Source organism: Balaenoptera borealis (genome assembly GCF_965194805.1).
Source record: "Balaenoptera borealis genome assembly, chromosome: 2".
Lineage (NCBI taxonomy): Eukaryota > Metazoa > Chordata > Mammalia > Artiodactyla > Balaenopteridae > Balaenoptera > Balaenoptera borealis.
In genome coordinates, this window is record NC_138867.1 from 1976023 (window position 1) to 1987228 (window position 11206).

The 11206-nt window shown below is 65.5% G+C and overlaps 1 protein-coding gene and 1 long non-coding RNA gene across 12 annotated transcripts; one reads left to right on the forward strand and one right to left on the reverse strand.

Moving 5' to 3' along the window:
- Positions 1-766: 766 nt before the first annotated feature.
- IRX4 (iroquois homeobox 4) lies at positions 767-10083 on the reverse strand. 11 transcript variants are annotated; one of them, XM_082380972.1, is made up of 7 exons: positions 8578-9422; positions 7970-8092; positions 5443-5587; positions 4695-4946; positions 3762-3874; positions 2611-3017; positions 767-2179 (listed from the first exon to the last, which is right to left on the reverse strand). In XM_082380972.1, exons 3-7 carry the CDS (start codon positions 5485-5487, stop codon positions 1350-1352), a joined length of 1647 nt encoding a protein of 548 aa, XP_082237098.1. In that variant the 5' UTR covers positions 5488-5587; positions 7970-8092; positions 8578-9422; the 3' UTR covers positions 767-1349. The 11 variants fall into 11 exon arrangements, with proteins under 11 accessions (XP_082237098.1, XP_082237094.1, XP_082237097.1 ...); XM_082380968.1 differs by lacking the exons at positions 7970-8092; positions 8578-9422 and adding an exon at positions 9770-10083; XM_082380971.1 differs by lacking the exons at positions 7970-8092; positions 8578-9422 and adding an exon at positions 9571-9707.
- On the forward strand, positions 6550-7379 carry LOC309623794. Its single transcript, XR_014241651.1, has 2 exons — positions 6550-6702; positions 7079-7379. It is a non-coding gene; the product is annotated as an uncharacterized lncRNA (long non-coding RNA).
- Positions 10084-11206: the final 1123 nt, after the last annotated feature.

The window sequence follows — 11206 nt, forward strand, 5'->3', positions numbered from 1 at the left end:
GGCTGGGGCGGGGGGCAAAAGCCTGTGGGGGTCGGGGAACTGCGCAGAGTCCACCGTGGGGAGGAAGCCAGCGATTCTCCTCCAGGTCCGAGCTTCTGGCTGCCAGCGAGCTGGGCTCTGCCGGGGTGGGGGTGGGGGAACCGGGTTTCTGGGCAAAGCCAGGGGTCCGCAGGACCCTACGGGAGGCCGGGGAGGCTCACGTCCCCCCGCCCCACCCCTAGGCCCTTCCTTGCGCCCCGCCTGGGGCCCTCGGCTTGCTAAGCACTTCCCTCTCCCTGCGCTGCACTCCCAGGCTTTCCTAACGCTGGAGGCTGAGCGCATCGAGGCAAGTTCCCGCCCCTCCCCCCCCGGAGGCGGAGTTAGGAGGGCGCAGCGTCAAGGAGGGCACCTCACTCCCGCCCAGGAGAGGCTGAGGGCAGTGACGGCCCCGCATCCCTTCCCCACCAGGGCACAGTTACAGGGAACTTAGACGTTTAAAGGTTATTCTTATCTAGCCAAAGAAACTTTTACTTTCTCAGAATTCTGGAGTCTGGCAATGGGAGAGAGTTGAAAACTCTGGGGTCTCTCATCGCCTTCTATTCGGGAATTCAACAGAATCCTGTTAAGTTTACTGTGACTATCTTTTTAAAACAATGGCTTTAAGTCTTGGGCTCTGCAAGCAACTCCTGTGAGGATTCTGGGTCAGCGGCCCTCCCCACTCCTGCCCTCGGGGATGGGCAGCTTTCCTCTTCCAAGTTTCCAAATCCCTAGATTTCAAATGCGTTCATTTTGCAATGCAAACACCATCACTCGGTTTTATTGGTTTTGTTATATTAGCCTCTGAAGCAGGCAATTATTGGTGTGAACATACATTAAAAAAACATAATTTTATCGAGTTAAGAGTGTGCAATAGTGTAAACTCGGTGGAAGTGCTGTTGGTGAAAAGTATGTGCTGAGGATGAAATCGGAAGGTCAGCAGGCTAAGGAGTCTTCATAAGGAACAGCGACGAGCCTCAAACCCCAGAGGAGACAGGTACACAAACAGGCCTCGGAACGGAAACGTCTTCTGTGTGTAAACTTTTGGACGTAAACTTTTTGCTTCAGGGTGTTTCCCTGCTGCTCTGACAGCAGCCCTATCCTGCCCGGTCCCCGAGTTTGGCACGGCCGGGGGCAGACTCCTGTCCGGGCGCTCCGGGGGCTTGTCCGTGGCCCCGGGAGCCCGAGTTCAGATCCTCCCTCCAGGGTGGGTTGGCGGCCTGAGCTTTGCCGAGCTCTTGCCTCACTTTGGAAACTCGGTAGAAAAAGGGTCGGCCACTCTGGAGCCTGCAGCCCGAGCACCGGCTGCCTCCTCGCCCAGGCACCCGGCCAAGCTAGGCGCAGAAGGGCTTGCCGCCGGCCTTGGGCGTGGCCAGCAGCTCCTTGGCTGCGCCGGAGGCGGGGGCGTCTTGGGGCGCGGCGGGCGGGAAGGAGCGCGCCAGGGGCGTCGTCAGCACGTTGGCGCCCCCTCCCAGCGAGCGGCTCAGCGGCCCCGGGTCCAGGAGGGCGCCCTTGGCGGTGGCCCAGGCCTGGTTCAAAGTGCTGTGTCTGAGGATGGGGTCGTGGAAGACCCCGTCCACCCAGTTTCTGAGACTGGTTACCGGGGAGTCCTGGTGCCTGTCCAGGGCACCGGCGGGAGCCGGGGCCGCAGGCGAGGAGGAGGTGGGCGCCGAGGAGGGGGCCGCAGGGCCAGCGGGGCCTTGGCGCTTGAGCATGCACGAGGGAAACTCAGTCTGGCCGAGGGCGGTGGCGGCGGCCGCGGTGGCCGTGTGTGCCAGGGACCAGATGCGCGGCTTGGCCTCGAGGCCCGCCGACGCCCCAGCCGGAGCAAAGCCCAGCTTGGGCTCGCAGGCCTGCGGGCCAACCCCCGCGCCCGCGCCCGCCTGGTGCTCCGGCCCAGCCGCCGTGCCCCGGAGGCAGCTCCGGGCCCTCTCCAGGTCCTGGTCCAGAGTGGCCCCACCCCCGGCGGCCAGGGGCATCCGGAGGGCGCCCGGAGCCTCCTTCCGTGGGGCGCTGGGCCCGTCTGGCACGGTGGGGACTCGATCCAGGCCTCCGTCCAGGGGCTGGAAGGGCGGCTTCAGCTCGCACTCTGGGGGCTCCCCCTCCAGGGGGTCGAAGTCCTCCAAGTCGCTGAGCTCCAGATCCTTCTCTTTGCCTATCGGCTCTGCCAGGAGATAAAGAGTGACCAGTGGAGGGAGACGGGATGGCAGGTTAACAGAACCCCCTTCCTCACTCCAAGGGCATGGTTACGGGGCCCACCTTGGAGCCAGGAAAAGCACCTGCGCCTTTATTCTACCTGCCATCTCCTCAGAGTCTCCCCTCCCCCAAACGCCTACACGGACCTAGCTGATTTCAGCCTCATATCAAAGGCAGTAGGGTCTAGTGTTTCGAACGTGATTTTGGATCTTTGAGCGTGCTCCCAGCTCACTGCCACAGGGCCCCTCGTGCACAGGGCCTCGCAGACTCGGGGCCAGGGCATTAATTTGCCGCCTAGGCCCAGGAGTTTGCCCCGTTCCACGTCTTTAGAAGTCCTAGAACCAGCGAGAAGGCGCAGGGAGGCGACACCCCCGCATCGCCAACCTCCCACGCACGCACCTGCACCTTTGGTGCTCTTGAGGGGCTGCTCCCTGGTTTCCTCCTCGCCCCCCTCTTCCTCCTCGCCCTCCGCGTAGGGCCGCTTCTCATCCGCACACTTGTTCCTCGGCGGCCACGTCATCTTGTTCTCCTTCTTGAGGCGCCGGCGCGCGTTGGCGAACCAGGTGGAGACCTGCGTGAGGGTCATCTTGGTGATGATGGCCAGCATGATCTTCTCGCCCTTGGTGGGGTAGGGGTTCTTGCGGTGCTCCTGCAGCCAGGCCTTGAGCGTGCTGGTGGTCTCGCGCGTGGCGTTCTTCCGCCGCGTGCCGCTGTCCATGGTCCCGTACCTGGAGACAGGCTGGGCAATGGGGCGCCGGCAGCGGCCCCTGCACCGCGGGCAGGCGGCCAGCGCCAGGCCCACGCGGCTTCAGTCCCGGTCGTGGGGGTGTGTTTACGGTGGCAAGACCTGGGTTTTACCCAGGCACGCACTGCCTTTTAATGTTTATATTTGATTAAACTTATATGGAGCCGGAGAGGTCTCTGTGGGTGGGGGAGGAGCGCGGGCGCAAGGCCCTGCCAGGTCTCTGTCTCTCTACGTACACCTACGTCTCTTTGAGTTCCTTTATCAGGCCCCTTTGATCCTGAACCAGGAAAGCATGTCGCAGGGACAGAACTCAACTACGCACCACCCGTGGGCAGAAACTGTCGTGAGCGCCCGTGGGGAAAAAGTGCCCAGAGGGCCTACGTGCACTTTCTGCGGTTAAGTTTTTCTGTCGCCCCACGAAAGGCATGCTGTCTGCTGGTGGGCAGGGACTCCCCTCTCTGGTTCCCGGACACACCACACAGGCTGCCCTTCTTGGGGTTCGGGGAGGCGTCGGAAGCCTGGGCAGCAAGATGAGAATCCCCCGGAAACCACACTGCAGCGAGGGCTTTGGGAGTCCGGACAGACGGCGTGGGGGCAGGGAAGGGGAGATGGGATGCCTTTATACCCTGGCGGCGCTCTGCTTGCTAGGAGGCGGGGATGGTCCTAACCCAAGGTCAGCGGGACTTGACCCGAGGAATGCCCCTCCTTCTGCCGCCCAAACTTTCAGTGGGGGCGTGGCGCTAGTAGGGGCGGGGCTTGGTGCCCCGTGGGGGTGGGGGCAGTGAGGAGGGGTGAGATCCCTCACCTGTCGTAGGGGTACTGGCCCAACGCCGGCTCGTAGGGGTAGTAGGCTGTGGCTGCAGCTGGAGCGAGGCCCGCATGCGCAGATCCCGGTGCGTCCTTGGAGTCGAAGCTGTTCTGTAGGAGCGGGTGAGCCTGGGGTCGCAGCTTCAGGGATGCGACCCAGCTCGAGCCCCTCCCCTAGGACCACTGGCTCCTGCCTGCCTCCCACAGACCACTGGACAGCCCTCCATCCTCCCCACCCCCATCCGCATCACCCAGTCCCAAACTCTGCCTCGGGCCCAGGGAGCGAAGGAGCCCCAAGACGTGGAGTGAGGAAGGGCAGAGTTGGGGGGTGTTGGGGGAATAAGGGACAGGAGAAGGAAGATGGGGGGAGAATGGGGGGAGGGAAGGGGAGGATGGGGAGGATGGGGAGGGAGCGGGAGGATGGGGAGGGAGGGGGAGGATGGGGAGGGAAGGGGAGGATGGGGAGGGAAGGGGGAGGGAAGGAGGTAGGGGGAGAGATGAAGGGGGAGCGACTGGGGGACAGCAGAGAAGGAGGGTGAAGGATGAACGGGGATGGTGACAGGAGGGGAGGAGAGAAGTGGGGAGGAGGGGGGAGGGGGGAGGGAGGAAGAGGGCGACCGGGAGGAGTGAGGGACAGGGGACCCAGGGGACCCAGCAGGCTGGAGCGAGCTCCGACAGAACTAGACACCTGACCCCAACTTAATAGCAAGCAGAAAACAATAAATACATTAAATACAATGGCCCCCCTGCCAGGACACCCCAACCTTGGGGATGATGGAGCTCCAAAGGACCAGGCTAGGCGGCTCAAAGTCGAAGGTGTGCTTCTCCCACCCCCCTTGCCTCCAGAGTGTGGGGAAAGTGAGTTTGGCAGATCGAGGGGTAGGGGCATGCGTGGCAGGGATTAGGTTTGACACACACCCGCTCCCCTTACCAGCGAGTAGAAGGCAGACGCCTCAGAACCGTAGGTCACGTAGTTGCCGTAGCCCTGCGAGCCGCCGTAGGGGCCCCCGTAGACGCCAAGCGCCGCCGCTGAGTTCAGCTCGTGGCGCGCGGTGGCCAGCAGCCGGCTCTCGTAGACCGGGCAGTAGACGGGCGCCTGGGCCGAGGCAGCCGGCCTGGACTCGGCCAGCGTGCGGCCACCGGATTCGCAGCACGTGCTCAGGGAGTTGGTGGTCATCAGGAACTGGGGAGAGAGGGGCCGCGAGGAAGGGCGGGGCCCCCGGGCGCGAGGCTGGGGCCTTGGGCCTCAGTCCGCCCCACGTGCAGCCCAGGAGCGCGCACCCCGTGTCCTCGGTGCTCCCGCCATCCACACCGGGCCGCGCGTTCCTTCCCGTGGCGAGCTTGTGCTCCTGGCCTCCTCCAGCCACATGGGGCCCAGCCCGTCCTGGCCCGGAATGTTCACACCCTCCCCGGGCGGGGGGGGGGGGGAGGGTTGGTTTCCAAGGCCGCAGAGCTCACGCCCCTCTTGTACACGTCTATCCCGGGTCGCTGGGCTCCCCGGGGGCGTAGCCTCAGAGCCCGGGAGTGGGTGGAGGACAAACGAAGCGGGATATGGGGCCCTGCCGGTCGGATTTCCTCAGCGCCTCTGCCCTCCCCGGGTCGGGCGCGAGGGGTACGTGGCACAGGCCCTGCTCACTGCGAGGCGACAGCGAGTTGCTGGCCTAGCGGGGCCCCCTTACCTGGGGTGCCGAGGAGTAGGGGTACCCAAACTGCGGGTAGGACATGGCGGGCGCGGCCCGGGGTCGGCGGGCGGGGCCGGCGGGGTCCTGCGCGAGGGGGACGGCGTGGCGCGGCCACTGCTCCGGGGCCGCCGGCTTCTAGGCGCTGGGAGGGCAAAGCAGAAGAGCGGGTTAATTCAGACACGCGCTCCGCAAACTTTTCTAACTGGGTAGGAAAGTGAGCCGCGACGGCCGCGGCGATCCTTTTAGCTTCACAATCCGGAGCCTCGAGGGGGCTCTGGGACCGACCGGCCTCGCAGCGGCGACACAAATACATATTTTGCAAAAAAGGAGAAAAAAAAAAAAAACAATGAGTCGTGCGAATCCGTCAAGTCAGCGGTGCGCGGCTTTAAGCGGCGGAGGCTCTGACGTCAGCCCCGCTCCGCGCAGCCCGGCCGGGCGGCAGACGCGTGGGTCGCTCGGCCGCGCCGCCCCGGGCGGAGGGTGCACGGCTGTAACAAATGAATTTCATCCGCGGAGTCAATAGCGCCCCGACGAACCGTGTTTCTCCTTAGTCACCGAGGAGGGGAGGCACTTTTAATTAGAAATTAATTAATGAGCAGCTGCTCCTTCCCACCCCACTGTAATCATTAGTCTCAATTACAAATGAGACATATGAGGGGTATAATACGAGGGAGTCTTCACCGGAGATGTAATCAACAGTTAAGATTAGCCCCGCGCTGGCGCAGCAGGCCGGCCGGCCGGGCCTCCGCTCTCCGCGCGCCCCTCCAGGTGGAAGGCAGGCAGCTCCGCGGGCCGGCGCGCGGCGGAGGAAGGCGGCGCGGGCCCCACTATTGTTTAACCGGGACTCAGCAAAGCCTCCCACCAGTTCGAACCCTCCACCGGGCTGCAATTCCAGAACCAGCGCGGCTACCATTGCGTCTGCATCTGGAGGTCAGAATGCCCTCAGTGTGTGGGTCTGGGCCTTCCCCAGAGCCCGCCGCCCCAGGGCTCGGTGGGCCAAGAGGGTTTGCCACTCTCGGCCGCCGTGTCCCCGGGGAACCACCCCTCCTCGTCCAGTAAGTTCCAGCTCGGCGCACGGGCCCTCCCTTTGCTCCCCCACCCGCTCCCGCGGGCCGCCCTCCCTCAGCCTCCCCCTGCCCCTCGCGGCTAAACCCGGGACTGCCAGACAGCCCAGCGCGGTCGGACGAGCAGCTTTCCCGGCTTGGCTCCGGGGCCCCTCCTGCTGCGCTCGCTCCTCCCGGCGACCTTCGGGCCTAGGTACGGGGGAGGGGGCGCCCTTTCCTGCCCAGGGCCCAAGGAGCGGTCTGGGGAGCGGTCGAGCGCCCACCCCAGCACTTCCCCAGCCAGCCCCCGCCCCTGGGACCCTGCCCGAGTCCAGAGTGGCGGCCAGCACACGGGCGGTGAGGGGACGCCCGGGCCACCCGGAACTCCGGCCCGCCTCTTGCGCCGCCGCCCTCCGGGGGCCCGGCTCGCCCCTGCTGCTCCCGCCCGGCCTGGCCTCCCGCGGTCGCCGGGATGGAGCCGTGCACGGCGGCGCTGTGCAGACTTGCTGGGAAAGATTCCTGGGTTCAGACCTGTGAATCGCCCCAGGGTCACCCTCTAATTAATGACGACGTTCTCGCCCTCTCCCCAGCTGCAAACCTGCCTCCCAGAAACGAAATCTGCCCGCTCTGACAGCTCGGTTGAAGGTGATTGATGACTATCTGGAGACCACAGTACGCATCATATAATATCTGCTGCGTAATTGCTTTAATTTACAGATGAAAGTACGAGTTCTCTGATCCTGTTGGACCGCAGCCGGCCACGTCCGAGCTGCTTGCAAGGAAAATCATCGGAAATAATGAATAGACGCTCCATGCAAATTATTCAGACAGCTTAGCGTCTGTAGCCGGGAGAGATATATAAAGAACACGAGTCAAATGACATTAATAATTGTTTTGGAGTTCTGTATTGATTTCGTGGCGGCCGTGTTTATTTCCTTCTCACCTGAATTGCTAATATCACCTTCCTGTAAATAATAAGAAACTAGCCACCGGGGCTTCTCGGCAGAAATGAATCTCTCAATCTCTCTCCCTCTTCCTCCTCTGCGCCTCCCCTCCCCCATTCTCCCTCCTCCCATCTCCTTCCAGTTTTCTGGCTTCTGCTGAGGCTTTTACGGAACATCCTCCTACTTTCCATTATTTATTGTTTACAAACAACTCGCTCTCCCCCAGTAATGAGGCCGGGGGGAGGAAGGCGCAGGAGCCCAGGGTGGCTGAGGGCTCAGGGACCAGCAAGCTCCATAGGAGGACGGCATTCAGCATCCTTTCCTCACTCCATTCCCGTGGCCGTGGCCCCGGCCCCGGCGATTGTGAGCGCTCAGCGCCGGGGAGGAAGCCACCGCCCAGGTCCCAGCGGCCAGCGCCTCGGGGCTACCGCTTGCCGCGCGCGGCTCGCCCAGGCCTGCATTCCCTTCCATTTCCTTCCCCGGAGACTCGGGCCACAGCTCGCGGGGAACAGCACCCCTGAACACGCCACCATTCACCTGAGTAGACGTGCTCACTCTCGGAGCCGGGTGGGCACAGCCGGTCCGTGGGGACCTCTGGGGGAGGGGTTTCAGGGGCTGCCTTGACCATCGCTACTACGTTCTCCGGTTTTCCTTTCCAGCCTGAGTGCGTAAATAGACACTCCCAGTTCCCGCCCGCCCGCCCGGTTCTCGCGGGCCACCTTCTTTCCCTGATCTTGAAATCCCGCTCACCGGCGGCACTTTCTCAGGCCCCTGCACCTTGATCGTCCGCTTCCTGCCCCAGGCCCAGCCCAGGCTGCTGCGTGAGGGGCCGCCCCGCGCCCGTTTGGGGTAGCTTGGGGCTGCCGGAGGAATCTCGCGACCTTGCGGGCCGCTCACGCAGCCCCGTGGAGGCCACATTAGCCCGTCTGTCTCCAGCTGCGGGCACACCCCTGACACCCCGCTGACAGCCTGTCTGCCGGAACCCGGGTACTTTCTGGGCCATCTTTGTCCCCTAGGTAATACAGGAATAACGATCCCCTGCTCTTTCCAAAAAGGCCCAGCCTTGAGCTGAGGAACCCCGGGTTTCCTTCCCAGAGCAGACAGACAGGAGTGTCAGAATCTCAGGCACCATCAGCTACACGTACCTGCATAGACGCGGCTTACTGAGCCCACGTCCCTCGAGGGACCCCGGTTCTAAATACACCCGTGGGCAGGACCTGCCAGAAACCACGAGGTTCCCCACGGGCAGGGCGGCGGCTAGGATTTGGTCAGGCGCCCCCACTGTCTGCTGAGTTCGAGAGGAGCCCAGGGCGACGGGGTCTGAGGACGATTAGCCCCAAATGTTAGGGGTCTGCAGGTCCCCCTTTTTGCCCGGGGATGATGTCGGCCGTCGGAACCACGGAGAGCCTCTGGGGACAGAGGCCGCGTCCAGACCTTCCTCCGCTCCCGGCGGGGCTTCACCCCTGAGACCAGCTGAGCCCCCGCGGTTTGGCCGGTTCCCAGAGTCGTCCCCGGGGGCCACCGCGGTCCCCCGCATCGAGAGCCGCGGGGGGTGGGAAGAGGGGCTCTCTTCAGCCCAGAGAAGTTGACCCGAGCCAGAGGGCAGGAGCGGGAGTTCACAGCCCCGGGCAGGGGCCTTCTTATCTAAGGCGAAGGGCCGAGCCCTGGTGGCGCGCGGGCCGCCCACTACTCGTGGACACCCGTGCGGGGTGTGGAGCTCAGGGCGTTCCAGGTGTCCGTGCGCCGCACTCGCGAACCCCGAGGGTGGCAGGTCGCTCCTTCGCAGCCTCTCCTCGGGGGTCTCCCGCGAAGCCAGGGGGCGAGCCGCAGGCGCGCGGGGTGAATCCTCCTCCCGAAACGCCCCGCGTTCCAGCCCGCTCCCTCCGGCTCTCCCACCGCGGCCCCGCCGCTGGCTCGCAGGGCGCCGCCCGAGCCGGGAAGGCGGGCAGCCGGCTGTCCCAGCGCAGGCGCCCGGCTCGGCGCGGCCTCCGCCCCCCGCGCCGCCCCCCGCCCCCCGTTTTCCGCCACTTGCGGCCGACGCGGCGGCCTCCAGAGACCCCACCAGCGGGCAGCAAACTTTGCGCCCCCAGCGCAGGAGCGATCCTAGCAAAGTTTGTGCGGCTGAGCCCACTCCCTACCTGCGCCGGGGACGCGCCCGCCCGCGCCGCTCGGGCGCCGGGGCCGCGGGGACCAGCGCGCAGCCCGGGACGCACCGGGGAGTCGCCGCCGTCGCCGCCGCCCGCGCCCCTCGGCGGCCGCGCGGAGCCTCCGCCTCCCCCGCAGAGGGGAGGGGTCTCGGAACCCCGGGGCGGGGGCGGGCGCGGGGACCTCGCCTACCTGCGGTGGCGCCGGGCCGCTGCCGGCCGCCCGCGAGGGCTCTGCGCGGCCGCTCGGCGCGCGCGCTCCGGCGGGGAGCGGGCGACAACTAATGGAGACATCTCCAGGCGGAGCACCTGGCGAGCGAGCGGAGCGCGCCGGCGTCCCCAGGCGCCGCGGTCGTCAGCCGAGCCCGCACCGGCGTGACGTGGGCGAGCGAGCGCGCGGCTCCCACCCGGCCGCCCATTAACGCTTTCCCCCGCGGACGCCGCGCGCTCGCCAACTTTCCCCTCCGCCCGGCCGGCGCGGGGTGCGCGGGGCGCGGGAGCCCGGATGAGGGGCGCCCGGGGGCGGAGGCGAGGTGGGGGCGGGGACGCCCTGGCTCGAGAGGACACCCCAGCCGGAACAGGATAGCCTCGATGTGGCCAAACGCTCGAGGCGGCCTGGGGCTCCTCACGAGCCCTCAGGGGGCCCTCCCCGCGCCCAGGCTGCGCTGCCTGGGGCCTCCAGAGCCCGAGGAGCCGCGCCCGGAGACAGTGCCCCATGGTCCCCCGCCGCCTCCCGCCGCCTCCCGCCGCCTCCCTCTCCAGGCCCCCCTCCCCAGTCCCTCTTGGCCGCAGTATCCCGGCGCTGGGGCGCCTGGCTGCTGAAGGCCTGCGAGCTACTCCTCCGAGTGGGCCGGGATCCTGGCTCCCGGGCCTGCCTCCCTCGCCCTCCCTACATGTGCCCCTTCACCCCAACGGAGCCCACTTTTCCCGCTGTGTCCACACCGATTCCCACCTGGTCAGGCTCTCCGGGCAGCAGGCCCTGAGCGGGGCGGGAGCCTCTGTAAGGGCACGAGGCTTGGGCAGGTGGAGGTGAGTGTATCAAGGTGACAGAAACTGCTTGGGGACCAGCAAGCTTGTGACCTGCCCAGGACCGGACCACCTGCCAGGGGAGCTTTTTCAGGCCTGTCCAGAGCCCTACTGGGCTGGGCCTCTGGCCTGGGAACACATGCCCACGTGGACAGCCTGTGCTTCTGCAGCCTGAGGCTGGGAGGGAAGGCCGCGTGGTGGGCCCAGGCCTGGGCCTCCCTGACCCCTGACCCTCACTCAGTCAGCTTGGAACCCCTCGCCCTGGTGTCCTCCCCCACCCTCATCATTTCCACTTCAGAGAACCATGAACTTGTTTGTCCTATGATTCGTGGTCAGGCAATGACGTTTGAGATTTGTCGACTTGGGTGATGTCTGAAAAAGTTACTTGCTGTCCCCCTTGCCGCCCCCGCCTTGTTTTCCAAAGCTCTGCAGGGGCAGGAGAGGCAGCGCTTTCTGCCTGCTTCACCGCTGGTGTGCAGGGCTGGTGCTGTCTTTGTCTCCAGGCGTTGCCATCTCTTCGTTTTCCCCATGGAACAGGGCTTCCACTGAGAAAGAAGGGGGGCAGCAGCCCCTGGCTTCCTGCCCTAATGCTGGGTCCAGAGCT